At 35.3% G+C, this 22292-nt stretch overlaps 1 protein-coding gene and 1 pseudogene across 1 annotated transcript; one reads left to right on the forward strand and one right to left on the reverse strand.

The window, feature by feature from the left end:
* Positions 1-3317: 3317 nt before the first annotated feature.
* Positions 3318-4801, reverse strand: LOC127135909 (uncharacterized; annotated as a pseudogene).
* An 8-nt stretch (positions 4802-4809) lies between these two features.
* Positions 4810-7374, forward strand: LOC127135910 (uncharacterized). Its single transcript, XM_051062534.1, has 5 exons — positions 4810-4837; positions 6150-6332; positions 6543-7114; positions 7216-7267; positions 7358-7374. Exons 1-5 carry the CDS (start codon positions 4810-4812, stop codon positions 7372-7374), a joined length of 852 nt encoding a protein of 283 aa, XP_050918491.1.
* Positions 7375-22292: the final 14918 nt, after the last annotated feature.

Genomic DNA, 22292 nt, shown 5'->3' on the forward strand with positions numbered 1-22292 from the left:
CGGTTCTGAGGATGGTTTCAAATATGTTATTTTTGGAAAGGCAATCTTCCTCATTTTCTCTTTGCTGTGAAGTTTCATGTTATCATCGATTTTCAAAAACCTCTCTTGAATGGTCTCCCATTCCGTGATGATAGATATATTTGACTTGCTCTCTTTCACCACTCAATCATCATCAAATTAGGGCTTTTTCCCAATGCGAGTAAATCTCCTTCATACGTATGGTCCTATCAAGTTTCATATTTTGGGAAATCAAACAAGCGCATAGAAGACCATATGTCATCCTAAGTGTACAATCACACTTTGAGCTATCTGAACATGTTTTCTCTACTAACTTAGTTTCATGATAAATATAATTCAATTCTGCTCAAGATATATGGTCGACCAACTATGAATAAAGATTTTGATCTTTGAATTTGTGCTCTAGTACTGTGATACTTCAACCAAATGATGTTTGGATCTCATTGTGTTGATTATGAATCATTTTGTTCAGTGATTCTCATCCCGTACACAATTTCCCTTTATTATTTCTCAAGTAGTTCTTTAATGTGGCGTGACCAGATTCATCCTTATTGATTGTAGTATTTCCGAAGTGTCTTACCTGGTTGGTCCAAGCACAAACAATCTTGTTTTTCACCTAGTCTAGAATTGTGTTTTCAACATATTTCAAGAAATTTGGATATGCCACGCACACCCTTCTGAACAATATGACTGATTCAACATATTACACTTCTGAAGAAGAATTTATTATAGTTTTTCAAGCATCCATTATGCTTTCCAATATCACATTAGGTTTGATCATTTTCCCGTCTTCACCCTTGATTTATTTTGACCCTACTTCAGGCTTAGGTCTACCTCTCACATTTTTTGTTATATGATACCTACACAGTAAAGCATACGATGTATGAAACATCTTTCCAACCGAGTTCATCGGTGCGGTATCGCAATCGGTGATAATCATTTGTGGCATATTTTCTCGTTATTTCAATATAGTCTAACACACTTCCAAAACCCACATAAAATTGTCCTCTTTTTCACTTTCCAAGAATGCAAACCCAACTGAAAATGTCATATATGTAGAAGTAACACAAACAATATCTAGAAGTGGTAGTTTGTACTTGTTAGTCTTATATGTTGAATCAACTATGAGAACAGTGGGGAAAGTGTTGAACAACTTGATGGAATCAGGATGAGTCCAAAATATATCTCGAACGGTTTTTCTATCCTCAAAAACTTTGTACCTAAATACATAATGATCATCATCCAAAAGCTTCAACATTTGTTGCATTTTGGATCTTAGATCTCTTTTTGCCTTGTTGTTTTGTGTGTGAACATTGTACGCTTATCTAATATTTGAGACACTTTCGAGTTTTTTCCTTTTCAAAGTTGATAGTATGTTTTTGGGCTGAACCATGTCCAATGTCATGCCAAAGACAAGTTTCTTCTCTTCTACATTCAAATGACATACAATAGGGTGATTGGGTTACTTGTAACATAAATCTTGATTCTATATAACACATATCACATTAAATATGCGTGTATTATTTACCTTGAGGTACATGCGCAACTTAAAAGGACATTTGCATTTCCTCGTTCCTCTGTCATTGTGAGTGCTTTATACTTGTCACTTCTTTCACATCTCATCGTCCTAAATGTCAATCTTCTACCAGAACTAGAATCTGACCTCCAGATTACAATATCGAACCCTAATTTTGCAGCCTCCGTGCAAACCCATTGAAGTATATGTTCACGTATAGCAAACTCATGTTTATTTGTAAATTGTTTTTCGACGTCTATATGGACATCACCCGATTTAACATCCACGGATAGAGTAGTGTCGAAGACAACATCATGGACAACATCAGGGTGCACCATAATAGAACAGTCTGGATTTCACTTTCCAAACATAGTATGAACATAATCCAGATTTTGAAATTCGAACACAACATTCATTTTTCAGCTTAAAACACCAAATGATCTAAAGTAATGAGTAATGTAATACATGTACATTAGCTGAAATTCCAGCTTCTTTTGATCCATTTGATACCAAAATACAGAAGAATGTTGTTTTGAAGTAAAAATCTTGAGTGACAATGGAAGAATATTTTTATAGAGTTTTTGAAAATAAGGAGTTTTAATCATTTTAAAACTTGAAGAGATGTATACATCAAACTGATAGCCAAATTTGTTTTCCCGCTTGAATTTCCAAATATTGGAATTCGAATGGAGCCCGAAGAAAATAGGTCTGGACCAATTTTTTACAAAAATGGGGTGCATCAATCATGAAATGATTTTGTAGAAGACTAGGTGCATCCAGATTTTAAAATCCAAAATATAAAAAATATATATATATATATATATAATATTTTGGATTTTCCATATGATTTGTGATCACTACATGGGATGGGATGGGATGTAATGAACAACAAAGCAAAATACTAAAAACAACGACCGTACTCAACACTAAGTTTGTGTAAATGAAAATGTGCAGCTCACGTTACAGATTCAGGTACTAGTAACCCAGCTTAAAAGCTCATATTTCCTTCTTTGTTTATCAATTGCACCTATTCAGTGCTTAACTACTACAGATGCAAAACCACTTCATATTTAGTTCAGTGCTCCATACCCATAACCAGTCTAAGAAAGCAGAAAAGTAACAAACTAGTTGCCACTTTATGACTACATCAGGGTCATTAAAATAACTTGGTAATTTGGGTGACAAACATAGAAACTAGAATGATGTTTGTCATTAACAAAAAGTCGTATTATAGTTTGCATAAAACGAATCTGCATCAATATTAAATGGATCCAAACCAAAATAATAAGGCATAGAAAGTTCCCTTCTTGTCAACATAGTCAGCCCGTCAGCCCGGAATCTGACCCGAGCTATCTCGAGTAAGGACCAGAAGGTAACATGGGTCAAGCCCCCCTCTTTGTACTTGTAATTGATATCATTTTCTCTTTGAACAAGAGAACTCAGGCCCTCGTCCCAAATATGCACCACCGGTAATCCAATAAAACCAACTCATCCACTATTGCTTAGTTTTTGAAAGAATGCCAGTCACACAAGAGCAAGAGGATCACAAGAAACAGAAACTGCTACGACAATAAAGTGATTTGCAGACAGTTTACTCTTGTCAATTAACAGTGAAAATTTGAAATATCAGAGTTGAAAAACGAAATGGAATGTCTACGAAAGCAAGAGCAATTTTTGGGATGGCAAAGTAAGGTGTCTTGCAAAGAAAGCTGAACCCCACTAAAGCTATATGGTCAATGGTATAAAGCTACGAATTTGGGACGGCAAGAAAAAATATAAAAGAAACTTCTTTCATTATTTTGTGCAGCTTAGTTGAACTGTCTGTCATACAAATAACAGTCATTTGAGATTGAGAGACAGAACATGGAGATCCTGACTAACTGCATGTCCCTTTCTGCAACTCAACTTCCACTGTTTCGATAACAATAACATTACAGCATAACTTACAGTATCTATTGCAAATAGGTGAGTGAATATGTACATCAGACAAAAGAATGATTGTATAATTACTAAGATTCCAAGTATGTTTTATCCTAGATTCCATTTTGCAACAGAGTTTATTCGGTTGAAGCTGTGATGCTAGACAGAATTATAAGACATTTTCCATCACTGACAAGCACGAAACAATATTTGGAGCAACCAATATTTGATACACTGATGTTAAGCATATATACCCTTGATCCTACTGACACCGTCTTCTACGCAACAAAAGCTCATGGTCAAAAGCATTGGCTAGTGGCTTCTCTGCCTTGGACATTAGAGCACAACGGCAAACCCTTTGATACATACAAACATTTGTCTCCTCTCAAGAAAGAGCAAACTGTGGGAAATTTGTGACTGTTCTGTTCTTTTCAGTAAAAACAGACAAATAAATAATGAGATTGACACCGATAAAGTGTGATCTTCATAGACATATCTAGATCTTATAAAATTAATACTATTATTGAACAAAAACTGTAATGTTATAAATAAACTCAAATTTGTTAATGATGCAATCAACAGAATCAACTAATCCTACAAAAACAACTGTAATTTTATAAGAAACATAAATATTTGAATAATGCAATCAACCTAATCAACTAGTCCTAATCAAAACCTAGCACTAGGCCAATCGACATATAATTCACAACAAGATAACCAATTCAAAAACCTAAATTCCAATCCAAGTTTCAATGGCAAAGACTAACACACACTAATCTGATGATTCTGAGTCAGAATTCTCGGTACCAGAATCGTCCTCCTGCTCCGATGAACCTTCCTCTTGCTCCTTAGCAGCCACATCCGCGAAGAGTTCCAGAGCCTCTATAGCTTTCTTCCTAGCTCCCACCGCAACCATAGCTCGCCTCTCAGCATCCAACCGAATCGCAACCGCTGCTCTGGTCAAAGTATTAGCAGAAATCTGAGCAGCAGCGGCAAGTACCTTATTGGCATGAAAATCAATACCTCTCCGATCAACCTTAAAGTAAGAGAAATTCGGATCGGCGCAAGCCGGGCAGAGGAAAGCGAAATCAGGTGTTGACGAAGGCAGAACACAGGATCGGTGAGCGATAGAGGGGCAACGGATGCACATGAGGTGAATGTTAGGGATAAAGGAATCGTTGAAGAGTTCGAAGCAGATAGGGCAGAAAGTGCCTTGTTGTTGCTTGAGGACGCAGTTGGTGCAGAAGCGACGGTTGATGGCTCTGTAACTGATTGTGTGGAGGAAGAGAGGAGAGGTTGGGGTGACGCCGCAACAGTCGCATGCCTCTGGTGAGGGGTGAAATGGATTCATCGGAATGGCATTGATGGAGAGTGAGAGGCTCCGTATGTGGCCAGGGCTAACGGTAACCCTAGAAATGAAGGCAGATTGAACAACAGGGAAGTGTAAGTAGCAAAATATTGGTGGGAACTAGGATCACTATATTCTCATGTCCGCTAATGTTGTCTTATTTTTAATGTAGATGACGCTTATAACAAAATATGTCAGTATTGTGTTTTTCAGATTTGTATTCTTTTTATTTTGGTACTTTTTTAATGGAAAAAGGAAAAGAAAAAAAATATTTAAAAAATAAAATTTCAATACTAATAAAAGATTAATGATTTTCTACATAACATTAGTGTGTCCATAATTATCACTTCTATGTTTTACTATATAGTCAAATATAAGTATTTTTCTCTATTTAAGGATCTATTTGATTCGCGTAAATGAAGGGGAGGGAGGAAAATAGTTTGTTTGTTTGGTTCAAAATTTAATAGGAGGAGAGGGGATAGATAGAACCGATCAAATCTGGCGCGAATCATTTTTTACTTCTTCTTATTTAAGAGATTTAGAGGGAAATTGAGGTGTTTCATGTTAATTATAATCATATTTTTTTATTTTTTTAAAATATAAACTTAACTTATTAGAAAGTTGTTAAAAGTTTTATTTTGAATAAATTTTATCTTCTTTTTATATTTTTTGTATTTTTATATCTTCATTTTAATATTATCATTATATGTGTTTAAATTTTTTTTATTTTACTTTTTATACTGTATTGTCATTTTTTTAATTAGCGTAATGTTTTTGTTTATAATAATTTTTGTTAGATTTTATTGTATTTGATGATTTTTTAAAAAATATATCTTATAATTACTACGTTTTTATAAAATCTTTCATAATATTCTCTAATTGAATAGTTATACTTCGTCAATAAATTTGTATTTGAATTATAAATGGTAAATATCATGAGTTTTATGATAAAATTATAAGGTTAAAAAAGTAAATTAGTTTTAAAATACCTCTCTCATGCCCTTGCGAACCAACATATTTGTAATTAAAATTCCTCCATTCCCCTTGCATATTTTGAGCAAAATATATATGTAATTAAAAGTCCCCACATCCCTTCCCCTCACCTCCCATCCCCTTGATAAAAATCTCTCTTCCCCCCTGATTGAACCAAACAGATCATAAGAGTATGAAATATTTGAACTCACAATTCCCTAATGTGAAGCTCTTTAATGTTATGTAGAATTGTGGCAATGGGAAAGTCTATGAACCCAATGATGGATTTTACAAGAAATTAGGCTATTCTCATATTGGATTTTACAAGTCGGCAATGGAAAAGTCTCAGAACCCAATGATGGTTATGTTGAATAGATATTCCTGAAGAGTTACTAATTAGAGATTTTGTGGACTCAATTCAAGCAATTGTTACAAGTACATATTTAGGTCTACTTCAAAATTACACAAATCTAGATTTCCTTTCGTGTCGAACAATTCTAGCATCAATTATTGAAATAGTTGACGACATAAATGACTACATAGCTAATCTTCTTCCAGGTATATATTAATTTCTATTATTACTATTTTTTTGGATATATTTTAATTCCATATTATAGGAATAATTATGTTTGATACATGAACATTGTTTTCTTTAGAAGTGCTTATTTTAGAGAAGTACATCTATTATATAGGATATTTGAGAGTTGCATATTTTTTTTGTTTCAAATATATAAATAGTTATTTTAATAATCATTATTTTTCATGAAGGTGACTGTAAAGAATATTTGAGTTGTGATTCCATTGATAGATCGGAAGCAAATGATAATCATGCTTTCAAGCATTTGACACCAAAATTTTTGAGTTGTCTGAAAATTTTTGGTTTGCCTAACCATTCATTGAAATTGAAAATTGGCACAACCATCGTGTTGATAAGGAATTTGGATCAATCAGAAGGATTTTGTAATGGTACAAGGTTGACATATACTAAATTAGTCAATCATGTAATAGAAGCAAAGATAATTTCAGGTGCAAATATTGGAAACATTATTTACATAACGAGAATGTCTTTGTCTCCTTCTCAATCTCCATGGCCATTCAAACTTATCATAAGACAATTCCCAATTATAGTGTCATTTGTTATGACAATCAACCAATCTCAAGGTCAGTCGTTGGATTATGTTGGTCTATATTTGCCCAAGAATGTTTTCAGTCACGGACAATTTTATGTTGTTATTTCAAGAGTTAAGAGTAAAGCTGGATTGAAAATCTTAATACATGACAAAAACAATAACTCTTTGACTGAAACAACAAATGTTGTCTTCAAAGAAGTTTTTCACAACGTGATCTAGGTACATTTTTTTTCTTCTTTTAAACTACTAAATTTATTAATAACATTCTCTTTTTTTACTATGATTCCTAACACCTCCATTTCTTTATTCAGCTTTCACACACTACCATTTTTGAAGAAACAATACAAATGACACCATGCAAATGTAAGTCATTCTTTCAAGGTCAAAATGATTTTTTCCTCTTTTCTAATTATAACATTTTTCTAATTCTCAATTCATTTCTCATGTTTGTAGGTTATGTCATCTATTAAATTGCTTCAAACAAGCCTTACTATATCATTTGAATCAAAGACTTATTATTACTTTTTTTTATTCTATGTTGAACATATTATAACTCGGTTATGCACTATCAATATACTTTAAAGCAGATGAATATTTCCACTCTTAGCGAGAAGGATGTTGAAAAACCAATATTACCCGCAAAATTGTGAACCCAAGCACCATCAACATTTTGAATCAATCCACCAAAATTTGAGACTTTGAGATTACCGAGGCTATTACCGTCAACATTTAAAATCATATTACTACCTTTGCATGCATTTCATGTGATCAATCTCGTTGGATGAGATCGATTATGCTTGAGAAATCATTTAGTTAACAGATTAGCATAATTCACTATGATTAGTTTCAAAGTATAGGAAGATACCATTTCATTAGCAACACGCAATTTGTTTCTAGTGCACCACAACCACCAACAAGCAGCCAAAAAGATAGAGTCACCATTGATGTCATGTTTAGTCCAATCATATAAAGTATCTCTTTGGAAGAATAGTGGGTCCCAGAAGCCAATAGATTTCCAAAGCGAGTAGCAAATTCACAGTCTCTTATACAGTGTAGAGTCGTCTCAACGTCATAATTACATCTATGACAATGATCCTTCTGGAGCGTACCATGATGACACAACATCGATCTAGTAGGAATGGACTTATGTTAAGTTGTCCAAAGAAAGAATTTTACCTTATCGGGAGCAAGAATATGTCACACTCACTTTTAAGAGTTATTGATTGTTGTATTATGAATAAATTCAAGTCTATTGAGCCAGTTATAACCATCTCGAGCAGTAAGATACCATCTAAATTGCCTTTCCAAGTTAACCGATCAGGCACCATAGAGTTCAAATAAATGGGAAGCGCTTTCAAGCGATCACAAATACTAGGGGGAATATTAGTATATAATGAATTAAAGTTATAATTCTCATCCAAGTAAACACCATTCACTCACATTTCCAAATCATGGATATCCACATAGAGAACCTGCTCCGCTAATTTCCCTACCTCATACCAACTGGTAAACCAGAATGAGGAGTTTCCATCCCCCAATCTAAATTCAAAGTCATCCTTAAAAGCAAATAGAAATTTCATAATTGCATTATAAGTAATTGATTCAGGTTTCTTTTTCATATTAAGGAACGTTTCTTCACTAATGTACTTATGCTTAAAAACTTAGACCCGTAGGGAATCACAATCCGGTGGAGACCTAAAAGGAGCTTTTCCAACATATAAGTATTGGCATCTCTTGTTTTCCATATCCCAAGACCATGCATTTTTTTGGGCTTAGTAATTTTATTCCATCCATCAAGATGCACACCATAGTTTGAATTACATTTCAACAAAAGATTTCTAGCCACCATATCAATAAAATCACAAGTTGGCTAAGGTAGCCAAGTCACTTGCATATAATAATTTGGGACGAAGATCAGAATAGACCTAACCAGAATGAAATAATCAACCTTATTTAACAATTTATGTTGCAAAGATTCCATCCTCTGATTAATTTTCTCCTATAAAAACTCAAATTCCTTGCGTTGAAGACGACCATACAACATAGGGAAACCCAACTATTTCTCTAGAGTAAGAGTTTGCTTAATACATATGTTTGAGACAATTGAATCCATTTTACTCCTATTGGTGGTAGCTGAGAAGAACACCTTTGATTTAGCAACATTCACTCTAAGACCAGAAATACATGGCAAAACGATTCAATATATCATAAATGATTCATGTCTAGAAGTTAGAAACCTTTGCGAAAATAAGCATCATCTGCAAAAAATAAATGCGATAGAGGGGGTCCATTACGAGATAACCTGACAGGTTTTCAATGATCTTCATTGACTTCCTTGATGATTATCTGTGACAAGAATTCCATACAGATAATAAAGAGATGGGGTGAAAGGGGGTCACCTTGTTGTAATCCTCTAGGTGGAACAAAATTTGGTAGTTGTATCCCATTCCAAAGAATAGACATATAAGAGCTAGTTCCACGATGCATTAACAACTTTATAATTATGGGAGGAAACCCTTTTTGCTTCAAACAAATTTCCAAGAAATCTAAATTAACATGATCATAGTCCTTTTCAAGATCTATTTTGAACACCATGTCAGCTTTTCTCTTTTTAGATTTACGAATATAATGAACTTCTTCTTGGAGGATAATGGCATTGTTAGTCGTTCCTTTACTAGACAAAAAACTACTCTTGAAGGGTCCAACTATCTGATTTAGATAAGGAAGCAATATTTTAACCATAATCTTCGTAATAAGCTTGTAAATAGTGTTGTACAAGCTAATGGGCCTGAATTCCTTAAAATTTTTGGGGCATCCTACCTTAGAAATTAATGTGATAACAGTCTCAAAAGGAGATGAGTGAAAGCTATATGTCACAAAAGCATCTATAAGTTAGACAACGTCATCTTCAACTATATGCCAAAATTGTTTAAAGAAAATACCTTAGATATCCAGCTTGCGATAGCCATTTGATTACCAGTACAAGGCATATTCCATGTGAAATTTCCACCAATCAGGTATACTTCAACTAAATTACATTTATCAATGACATTCAACAAAGTAGTGGCTCTAGAATGATTAAAATTACCTCCTTATTGTTCATTGGGATGAATTATGTCGTTAAAGTCTTCAATCAACATCTAAGAACCATCAATAGTATTCCTCAAGTCAATGAGGTGGAGCCACCACTACTACAAAATAGACATTTCGTAATAACCATTTTACAACGGTGTTCCTGTTAACCGTGGTAATAATTTTTTTGGTTGTTTTATTTTTGGTATTTACTAAAAGACATTTCACAACAATCATAGGTACCAACTGTAGTGATAAGTGGCGTCTGATCATGTGTTCGAATCCTAGCACCTACAATTTTGTTTTTTATTTATTTTTAAGCCACTTTTCACCACGGTTTGAACTTTCTGTTGGTGTAAGCCCTAGAGGCAAATACTTTTGGTACTTGTATCGAATTATTTATTAATAATAAAAGGCTTTTACTTTATTATTATGTTTGTTTGATAAAGTCCCTAGAATAGCTAATCCGTTTAATGTATCAAGTGTGACTTAATCATGAGATCCCATTAAACATAAGGATATTATTCTTAAAGTATTTGTAACCGAGCTTTATTGTGAAGTGGGATAACATTAAAGCATTAAGACTATTATGTATATAGACTGATGATCACATCTCATGGATCATGGATAAGGAGTTATCAAGTCTTAAACATAGGTATGAATATTAAGAGTAACATTTATACTGGATTGACCCACTATGAGAATACTATATAGAATGTTATGCAAAGTGTCATAAGTTATTCTTATGGTGATAATGGTGTATACCACCCTTCAACCTAAAACCACTATGGACCCTAGATATAGAGTCGAGTGCTTTATTGTTGATCAAACGTTATCCGTAACTGGATGACCATAAAGACAGTTGATGGGTACTCCACGAAGCATGTTGAGGGACAAGAGTAACCTAGATGGAATTTGCCCATCTTACGTAACAGGATAGATGTCTACGGGCCCAATATCGAACTGGACAAGGATGACACGGACTATGCCTTGTGTTTAATATAGACATAAGAGCAAAAGGGTAATTATACACATAAGTATTATCACAAAAGGATTTGTCAGATCACATGACATTTTCGTATCTTGGGTAGCAGTAATGTGTTGCTAGATACCGCTCACTGTTTATTATGTTAAATACGTAATTTAATATAAATGCTAATGTCGCGAAAACCTATAGGGTCACACACAAAAGGACGGATTGATGAGAGATAGAGTAACTAAGGAACACCGTAAGGTATAGTGCACTTAAGTGAATTGTAGAACATCGTAAGGTATGATGTACTAAAGTAGAATACAAAATATGGTAAGATACCACACGCTTAAGTGATTTTGGCATATCATAAGATATGGGTCACATACACTTAAGTGGATTTTTTAGCTTGTAGCTCACACAAGTGATTCTATAAATAGAACCCTTATGCAGAAGCATTGGTGTAGTTGTAATTCTCTCTCTCTCTCTCTCTCTCTCTCTCTCTCTCTCTATTTATCTATCTATCTATCTATCTATCTATCTATCTATCTCTCTATCTCTCTCTCTCTCTCTCTCTCTCTCTCTCTCTCTCTCTCTCTCTCTCTCTCTCTCTCTCTCACACACACACACACACACACACACACTCAAAGCCTTCATTCGTAGCAGTTAGCACTGAGATTGAAGGAATCTGTTCGTGTGGACTGAGTAGAGGCGTTGTCACCATTCAACGTTGGTGATCGCTCCATAGATCTGCATCAAAGGTTTCAATTGCCACAAGAGGTAACAATTATATCACTGATCATGCCCATTCGTAAGGATCACTAAAGGAGAAATTTTTAAATTCTGCTGCATTTTGGATCGCTCTTCTCCTTCAGTGGTATCCGAGCTACTTACGAAACCATGCATCTGATAGCTGTTTATTTTCTATATTTTCTGTATTAATACGATTAAAAGACAGAATGAATTAAAGAATAAACGATTAATTAAATTTGGCATCATGTGTGTACGATTTGGATGATTGATGTTGATTATGCTTCGGAATCCGACGTTAGTATGGTGAATCAGTGATACATCGATCGTCCATAGGTTACGTAATTGAGATCGATCAAGTTATATATATGATATAAGTAGTCCTGATGCAAAATACGGTATATATGCTATATTGTTTCTGTTTCGTTCATTCAAACACTTAATGGTTGTTTTCCTTTGAGCGATCAATGGTCATTTGCTTCTTGATCCGACATTAGTATGATGAAGCAATGATGTGTTGATCAATCATACTGAATTAACAATCGAGGTGTGTTTAACAGTCTGAAATTGGTGCATTAGGGTTCATGACGGTACAAGGGTTATGCTGTCAAAGAGCTATGCAATTAGGGTTATGACCGCGCAAGAGTTGTGCTTTAAAGTATCAAGTGCTGATACAAAAATCAACGTCGAATCTTAATGAATTGTTTATTAAAAGTTTGAGTAGAGTGATCGGTCTCCGAAATTTAGTTTGGTTTATTTAATTAACAGAATTTAAATTAATAATAATAATAATGTGTTTATTATTATTGTCTTGTGGTGATCGATTATGGCCTTAGTTTTATTTTGTTTTGTTTTGAGATTTTAAAATACGACCTGCGTGTCGTGCCTATCTTTTGATCTCTTAATGTAACATCTTTTCTCATCTCACTCCCTCGTATGTAAAACGAGTTTCTTTTATGTAATGTAATGTTTCGAAGAAAGAGAAGAATACAATATCAAAGGAGGACAACCTTGAAGATCTTGCTTGGAGAAGCTTATATCGTTATTAGGTTAGTTAGGTTCTCTCATTGGATTGGGAGAACAATTGCGCTAGGGGCCATAACTGTTTCATTTTGTATGTATGTTGATGCATGTGAGAGACGATTTATATGATAAATAAGCCGGTGAGATCAGAATAATTGCAAATTCCCTCAAATTAAATATTAAGTTTATACTTTCCAAGTTTTAGCACTCATCAAGACTAGTATCGAATAATGTAGGTTTCGCCTACGTGAGGTGCATATTCTATATTAGTAAGGTGCGATGGGATAACTGTAATATCCACTTGCTAAAACAATGGGTCAAACTTAACTAAACAAATTATAATAAGATTATATATGTTTAGAAGCAAGAGTTGGAAATGATCCATGTGATGGATTGGAATAAGGATTTATTCACCCAATTAAAATATTCGAGAGTTGTATTAGATACAATTGGAAGGAGTTCCTACATAAATAACCTAGTTTTGTGTAATCCGCCTAGACGGACTTAAAGCAAAGTGAAATGTGGATCTTGACCCACTAGAAAATCTTCCAATGGGATTTTTCGAATCAAATGGTGAGGGTCATTTGTTTTGAGTAAAATAGTGGGAGCATATTTAATTAAAGGCCTAATTAAATGTGTTATTGATACTTATATTTTCATTATTTTCATGTAGATTACCATGACAACAAACACCTTTAACAACATTTTATGATCAATCCTTGATAGGGAAAAATTATCTGGGATAAAATTTCTGGATTTGCACCGAAATCTGAGGATTATCCTCAAACATGATAGAAAGTTGTATGTCTTGGAGAAACCTATTCCTGAAGAGGAACCTCCTAGTTCTGCGCCTAAGGCAGAAAGAGATGCTTATAAGAAGCATGTCAATGATGCCAATGAAACTGCTTGCCTTATGCTAGCTACCATGAACTCAGAGTTGCAAAAGCAACATGAGAACATGGTTGCGTTCGATATGATCGAACACCTGAAGATGCTCTATCGAGAGCAGGCAAGGCATGAAAGGTTTGCAGTTTCAAAAGCCCTTTTTCAAGGCAAGTTAGCCGAGGGAGCCCCTGTAGATCCCCATGTGCTCAAGATGATTGGGTATATGGAGAACCTTGAAAGGTTGGGTTTTCCCCTCGAAAAGGAACTTGCAACTGATTTGATCTTGCAATCGTTGCCAGATAGACTCAGTCAATTTGTCCTTAATTTCAATATGAATGATATGGACAAATCTCTTCCTGAACTGCTAGCCATGTTAAGAACTACTGAGCAGAATCTGAGGTCAAAAGGGAAGTTCATTCTGATGATCGGAAATGCAAAGAGACAGAACAAAAGACCCACCAAGCAGGGTGATAAAGGGAAAGGCAAGGAAGTTTCCAAACCTAAACTCATTGCTCCTGCTTTGAAGCCTAGTGGAGGCATAGCAAAGGAAGGCACCTGCTTCCATTGCGGTAAGATCGGACACTGGAAGAGAAACTGCCAAAAGTACCTGAAAGATAAGAAGAATGGAGTAGAGACTTCAACTTCAGGTATTTTTGTTATTGAAATTAATTTATCTACTTCTGCATCATGGGTATTAGATACTGGATGCGGTTCTCATATTTGTACCAATGTGTAGGGGCTAAAAAGGAGTAGAGATTTGGCAAAAGGTGAAGTTGACCTACGAGTTGGCAATGTAGCAAAGGTTGTTGCTTTAGCCGTAGGAACTTATGAATTGACTTTACCTAGTGGTTTAATAATTCAGTTAGAGAACTATTATTATGTACCTGCAATTAGCAGGAATATTATATCCGTTTCTTGTTTGGACAAGTTTGGTTTTTCATTTATAATAAAGAACAATTGGTGCTCCATTTATTTGAACAAGGATGATTTCAGTAGATATGGTTATGTGTATTTAATGAAACATAAATCAGAGTCCTTTGAAAAGTTCAAGGAATTCAAGAATGAAGTACAAAACCAAATAGGTAAGAATATTAAAACTCTTCGATTAGATCGAGGTGGTGAGTATTTAAGCCTAGAGTTTGATGACCATCTGAAAAAGTGTGGGATTCTATCCCAACTTACTCCTCCTGGAACACCCCAATGGAATGGTGTATCTGAGAGAAGAAATCGAACCTTGTTAGACATGGTCCGATCCATGATGAGTCACACCGATCTTCCAAACTCCTTTTGGGGACATGCATTATTGACAACAACTTACACACTTAACCGTGTTCCATCCAAAAAGGTTGAGAAGACACCATATGAGATATGGAGTGGTAAGAAACCACATATGTCTTACATGAAGGTTTTGGGTTGCAAAGTTTATGTGAAACGACAAATTTCAACTAAGCTTGAGCCCAAATCTGACAAATGCTTATTTGTGGGATATCCTAAAGAAACAAGAGGGTATTACTTCTACAATCCTTCTAAGGGCAAAACATTTGTTGCTCGAACTGGAGTTTTCCTAGAAAAGGATTTCATTTCAAAAGGAATTAGTGGGAGGAAAGTAGAACTTGAAGAAATTCAAGAATCACAAAGCATTGATATCCCTATGGAGGAATTATAGCATGAAACACAATTAATTGTGGAAGAGCAACCTGCTTAAGTAGAACAAGACCAGCGTAGGTCAAGCAGGATACATCACCTACTTGAGAGATATGGATATCTCATAACTGATCAAGGTGATGTATTACTCATGGATCAAGATGAGCCTGTGACCTACCAAGAGGCCATAACTGGTTCCGAGTCTGAGAAGTGGCTAGAAGCCATGAAATCTGAAAGGGATTCCATGTACACAAACCAAGTTTGGACCTTAGTAGAGCCTCCTGTAGGAGTTAACCCTATAGGATGCAAGTGGGTCTTCAAAAATAAGACTGACATGGATGGTAAGGTACATACCAATAAGGCAAGACTGGTTGCAAAAGGATATAAACAAATTCATGGGGTTGACTATGATGAAACCTTTTCACCAGTTGAAATGCTTAAATCTATTCAGATCTTACTTGTTATCGCTGGATATCATGATTATGAAATATGGAAGATGGATGTTAAAACTGCTTTCCTTAATGGGAATCTTCTTGAGGATGTGTACATGACACGACCTGAAGGATTTGACATACCAGAAGAAGCCCAAAAGATATGTAAGTTACAAAAAGCTTCCAGAAGCTGGAATCTTCGTTTTGATGAAACAGTAAAACAATATGGATTCATCAAGAATGAAGACGAGCCTTGTGTATACAAGAAATTTAGTGGGAGCATGATCGTCTTCCTGGTATTATATGTAGATGACATATTACTCATTGGAAACGATGTCCCTACCCTACAACAAGTAAAGTCTTGGTTGGGGAAATGCTTTTCTATGAAGGACCTGGGTGAAGCAGCCTATATATTATGAATCAGGATCTATAGAGATAGATCACAAAAACTGTTTGGCCTAAGTCAGAGTACATACATAGACAAAGTACTGAAATGCTTTAATATGTATGATTCCAAGAAAGGATTCATACCTATGCAACATGGCATGTGTATATCAAAAACACAATCCCCTTCAACTAAGGAAGAAAGGGATCGCATGAATAAAATTCCATATGCACCTGCAATAGGATATATCATGTATGCCATGTTATGTACTCAACCAAATGTCTCGTATGCTTTAAGTGCAACGAGTAGGTACCAATTTGATCCCGGTGTCAAGAATATACTTAAGTATTTGAGAAGGACTAAGGACTCATTCTTGATATATGGAGGTCAGGAAGAGCTTACTGTAATTGGATATACTGATGTTAGCTTCCAAACAGATAAGGATGACTTTAGATCACAATCTGGTTATGTGTTTTGCTTAAACTGTGGCGCTGTGAGCTGGAAAAGTTCAAAGCAAGATACAGTTGCTGATTCTACAACCAAGGTCGAGTATATTGTTGCCTCAAGTGCAACAAAGGAAGTTGTTTGGATCAAAAATTTCATTAGTGAACTTAGCATAGTTCCTAGCATTGTGGATCCCATTGGTCTCTATTGTGATAACAATTGTGCTATCGCACAAGCTAAGGAGCCTAGATCTCACCAACAATCCAAACACATACTTAGGCGTTATCACCTCATTCGAGAGATAATAGATAGAGGAGATGTTAAAATATGCAGAGTACCTACACTTGACAATATTGTTGACCCACTGACAAAGCCTATTACGCAGCAGAAACATGATGGTCATACTAGATCTATGGGCATTAGGGGTATGCTTGATTGGCTCTAGTGCTAGTGGGAGATTGTTAGGGTAAGCCCTAGAGGCCAATACTTTTGGTACTTGTATCGAATTATTTATTAATAATAAAAGGCTTTTTCTTTATTATTATGTTTGTTTAATAAAGTCCCTAGAATAGCTAGTCCGTTTAATGTATCAAGTGTGACTTAATCATGAGATCACATTAAACATAAGGACATTATTCTTAAAGTATCTGTAGTCGAGCTTTATTGTGAAGTGGGATAACATTAAAGCATTCAGACTATTATGTATATAGACTGATGATCACGTCTCATGGATCATGGATAAGAAGTTATCAAGTCTTAAACATAGGTATGAATATTAAGAGTAATATTTATAATGGACTGGCCCGCTATTAGAATACTATATAGAATGTTATGCAAAGTGTCATAAGTTATTCTCATGGTGATAATGGTGTATACCACCCTTCGACCTGAAACCACTATGTACCCTAGATGTAGAGTTGAGTGCCTTATTGCTGATCAAACATTGTCCTTAATTGGATGACCATAAAGATAGTTGATGGGTACTCCACGAAGCATGCTGAGGGACATGAGTGACCTAGATGGAATTTGCCCATCCTGCATAACAGGATAAATGTCTACGGGCCCAATATTGAACTGGACAAGGATGACACGGTTTATGTCTTGTGTTCAATATAGACATAAGAGAAAAAGGGTAATTATACACATAAGTATTATCACAAAAGGATTTGTCAGATCACATGACATTTTCGTGTCTTGGGTAGCAGTGATGTGTTGCTAGATACCACTCATTGTTTATTATGTTAAATACGTGATTTAATATAATTGATAATCTCGCGAAAACCTACAGGGTCACACGCAAAAGGACGGATTGATGAGAGATAGAGTAACTAAGGAACACCGTAAGGTACGTGCAGGAGAAGAGCGATCCAAAACGCAGCGGAATTTAAAAAAAAAAACTCCTTTAGTGATCCTTACGAATGGGCATGATCAGTGATAGAATAGTTACCTCTTGTGGCGATTGAAACCTTTGATGCAGATCTACGGAGCGATCACGAACATTGAATGGTGACAACGCCTCTACTCAGTCCACACGAATGGATTCCTTCAATCTTAGTGCTAGTTGCTACGAATGAAGGCTTTGAGTGAGAGAGAGAGAGAGAGAGAGAGAGAGAGAGAGAGAGAGAGAGAGAGAGAGAGAGAGAGATAGAGAGAGAGAGAGAGAGAAACGAAATTGCAACTACACAAATGCTTCTGCACAAGGGTTTTATTTATATAACCACTTGTATGGGCTGCAAGCTAAAAAGCCGACTTAAGTGTATGTGGCCCATATCTTATAATATGCCAAAATCACTTAAGCGCGTGGTACCTTACCATATTTCGTATTCTACTTAAGTACACCGTACCTTATTATGTTCTACAATTCACTTAAGTGCACCGTACCTTACGGTGTTCCTTAGTTACTCTATTTCTCATCAATCCGTCCTTTTGTGTGTGAACCTGTAGGTTCTCGCGGCATTGACAATTATATTAAATCACATATTTAACATAATAAACAGTGAGCGGTATCTAGCAACACATCACTGTTACCCAAGACACGAAAATGTCATGTGATCTGACAAATCCTTTTGTGATAATTCTTATGTGTACAATTACCCTTTTGCCCTTATGTCTATATTGAACACAAGGCATAGACCGTGTCATCCTTGTCCAGTTTTATATTGGGCCCGTAGACATTTATCCTGTTATGCAGGATGGGCAAATTCCATCTAGGTCACTCATGTCCCTCAGCATGCTTCGTGGAGTACCCATCAACTGTCTTTATGGTCATCCAGTTACGGACAATGTTTGATCAGCAATGAGGCACTCGGCTCTACATCTAGGGTACATAGTGGTTTCAAGTCAAAGGGTGGTATACACCATTATCACCATGAGAATAACTTTTGACACTTAGCATAACATTCTATATAGTATTCTCATAGCGGGTCAATCCGGTATAAATATTACTCCTAATATTCATACCTATGTTTAAGACTTGATAACTCTTTATCCATGATCCATGAGATGTGATCATCAGTCTATATACATAATAGTCTTAATGCTTTAATGTTATCCCACTTCATAACAAAGCTCGACTAGGGATACTTTAAGAATAATGTCCTTATGTTTAATGGGATCTCATGATTAAGTCACACTTGATACATTAAACGGACTAGTTATTCTAGGGACTTTATTAAACAAACATAATAAAGAAAAAGTCTTTCATTATTAATAAATAATTGGATACAAGTACCAAAAGTATTGGCCTACAGGGCTTACACCAACAGTACGATGCACTTAAGTGAATTGTAGAATATTGTAAGGTACGATGTACTTAAGTAGAATACGAAATATGGTAAGGTACCACATGCTTAAGTGATTTTGGCATATCATAAGATATGGGCCACATACACTTAAGTGGGCTTTTTAGCTTGCAGCCCACACAAGTGATTCTATAAATAGAACCCTTATGCAGAAGCATTGGTGTAGTTGTAATTTCGTTTCTCTCTCTCTCTCTCTTTCTCTCTCTCTCTCTCTCTCTCTCTTTTTATCTCTTTCTCTCTCTCTCACACACACACATACACATACACACACACACACACACACACTCAAAGCCTTCATTCGTAGCAGCTAGCACTGAGATTGAAGGAATCCGTTTGTGTGGACTGAGTAAAGGCGTTGTCACCATTCAACTTCGTGATCGCTATGTAGATCTGCATCAAAGGTTTCAATCGCCACAAGAGGTAACGATTCTATCACTGATCATGCCCATTCGTAAGGATCACTAAAGGAGAAATTTTTAAATTCCGCTGCATTTTGGATCGCTCTTCTCCTTCATTTTCAACTGTGGTGAAAAGTGGCGCCTGGTCATGAGTTTGAATCCTAGCACATACAATTTTGTTTTTATTTATTTAGTAAAATACATACAACAACAGCTGTTTAAAGTAACTATTGTGACAAGTTGAGACATACAATAACAGTTGTTTAAAGTAACTGTTGTGATAGGTTGGAACCTACAATTTTTATTTTTATTTTTTTTAAACCATTTTTATGATAGGTTGGAAATATAAGCGTATATATTGAGTTTCTTCATCATTCTTAAACAAATCTTTGTTATCCATTTAGTGAGTATCAATGCTCAAGACACTATCATTAGTGATCCGTGTGAAACCTAAAACTTAGATGAACTTCCAACTTAGATGAACTTCATCTTCTACCTCCAAACATATTCTTCCATTTACGACACTCTATTTCTCCACTAAACCAAGCTCGAAAACATCATTTATTCCATAAACAAAACTCGAAAACATCATTTCTTTCATTAACAAATTTTAGAACTTCATCACCTCTTCTCCAACTTGAATGAGACAAGGAAAACATGGATTCAAGTTAGTAATGTTAGTTGGTGTTATTCTTGTTGTTATTCTTGTTGTTTATTTTGTTGTTTTTGTTGTTTTTGTTCTTGTTGTTATTCTTGTTGTTCTTGTTGTTGTTCTTATTGTTGTTCTTTTTGTTGTTATTGTTGTTGTTGTTCTTCCTCTTCTTATTATTATTATTATTGTTGTTGTTATTTTTGTTCTTGTTCTTGTTCTTGTTGTTCTTGTTGTGTTCTCGTTGTTCTTGTTTTTGTTCTTGCTGTTTTTGTTGTTGTTCTATTGCTGCATTTTTTAAAAGACACACAACAACGATTGTTTAAAATAACCGTTGTGATAAGTTGACATACAATAATGGTTATTTAACGTAACTGTTGTGGTAGGTAGTGTGCTACTTGACTTATAATCACGATCGTTTAACCGTGGTGGAAAACATCATACATACAATCACACCCTACCTCACAACGGTTGGTCCAACATATTAGTATCCCTTTTCCAACCGTTGTGATAGGTGTTTTTCGCAGTAGTGCATAAATCAAGACGAAAAGTGTACATTAGACTAGCATAAATTCTAGTTACATACAAGAGGAAGTTCCCAATGATAGTGTGATAGTAATTGTATCTATAAATACATCATGCACAACCATTACAATGTTAATACCATTCTTCTTTAACACCCAAATGCCTCCGGATTGACCACACACATCCACATAGTGAACAATCACATATACGACGATATCCTAGTAAGATTTGGTCTTATGAAAACCAATGTGTGTTTTCATAACGATTAAAAATGTTGAAGAGTGTTTTCTAATCACATCCATAATGTGTCTTTTAGCCTTATTATTATAGGCTCCCCAGATATTCTAGGAGAAGACAATAACTTCTTTGCAACCTAACATAACTAGTCTAGTAAATAGAGGTGACAAAGCAAGCCCCGAACATGTGACAATTTACGTAGTCAGTTCCCATTCAATGGGAGTTTCACAAATAACTTCCTCTTCTTGAGTAACACCATTTACCATAGTGTATTAGTTATTTCCATTTGCATGACTTGATGTTAGTTCAGAATGCAGAATATTGTATCGTGTGATGGCCTCAAAACCCATATTTACTATGGGAGCGATGAAGGTGTATTTAGAAGTGTTAGGCACACCCTTTTATGTTGGACAAAAGTTAAAAGTTGGCCCAACTTTTCTGAAGTTCAACTAATAGAAAGACGTGGTTCCAGAATGACAGGCTTGGCTTTGGAATATGGGTCCCATCTTCGTGTCGTCTAACGCACGTATGGGGTGGGTTCTCTCTTATCAATTAATCTTTTCTTTCAAATTGTGTCAAGTTGATTGGGTCCAATAGATTCTATGTAAGAGCTTATTCCTTTTAAGGAAACCTCATTCCATTTGATTCTAGAACTCCCTGGATTTATAGGCGCATTATTGGATAAAGATTTCCCTTGACCATAATTGTGTATTTTGTTGCATTTTTTCCTCGACACCACCATCCAATCACCATGAACTGCAATTGTTTTTCCAAATTATTTTACTACAATTTTAGTGCTATCATCACCCACTTCCTGATGTCGTTCTGTTAGTCTTTGCTCATGAACAACATTGTTTTCTGGCGGACCTCTTAGTTGTGCCACTGTGGAAACGGTCTACTGCGTCAAGTTAACTTATGTATTCTTGCAATCACGGGTGTGATTTCTATAACAACCACAACTAGAGAAAATAATGTGAAGACCTTCATATTGCGCGTTATATAAGGGCCATTAACATTGACCTTTGTGACAACCGACAAGGTCATATCAATCTCCACTCAAATTCTTGTAAGCCTTCCCTTCTCTATATTAAAGGTGTTAGTATATACTTTAATAGGAGAACCTATAACATATGTCATACCAAGAAGGACATTTTTATCGTAATACAATAAGTTA

The sequence above is a fragment of the Lathyrus oleraceus genome, chromosome 4 (genome assembly GCF_024323335.1).
Source record: "Lathyrus oleraceus cultivar Zhongwan6 chromosome 4, CAAS_Psat_ZW6_1.0, whole genome shotgun sequence".
Classification (NCBI taxonomy): Eukaryota; Viridiplantae; Streptophyta; class Magnoliopsida; order Fabales; family Fabaceae; genus Lathyrus; species Lathyrus oleraceus.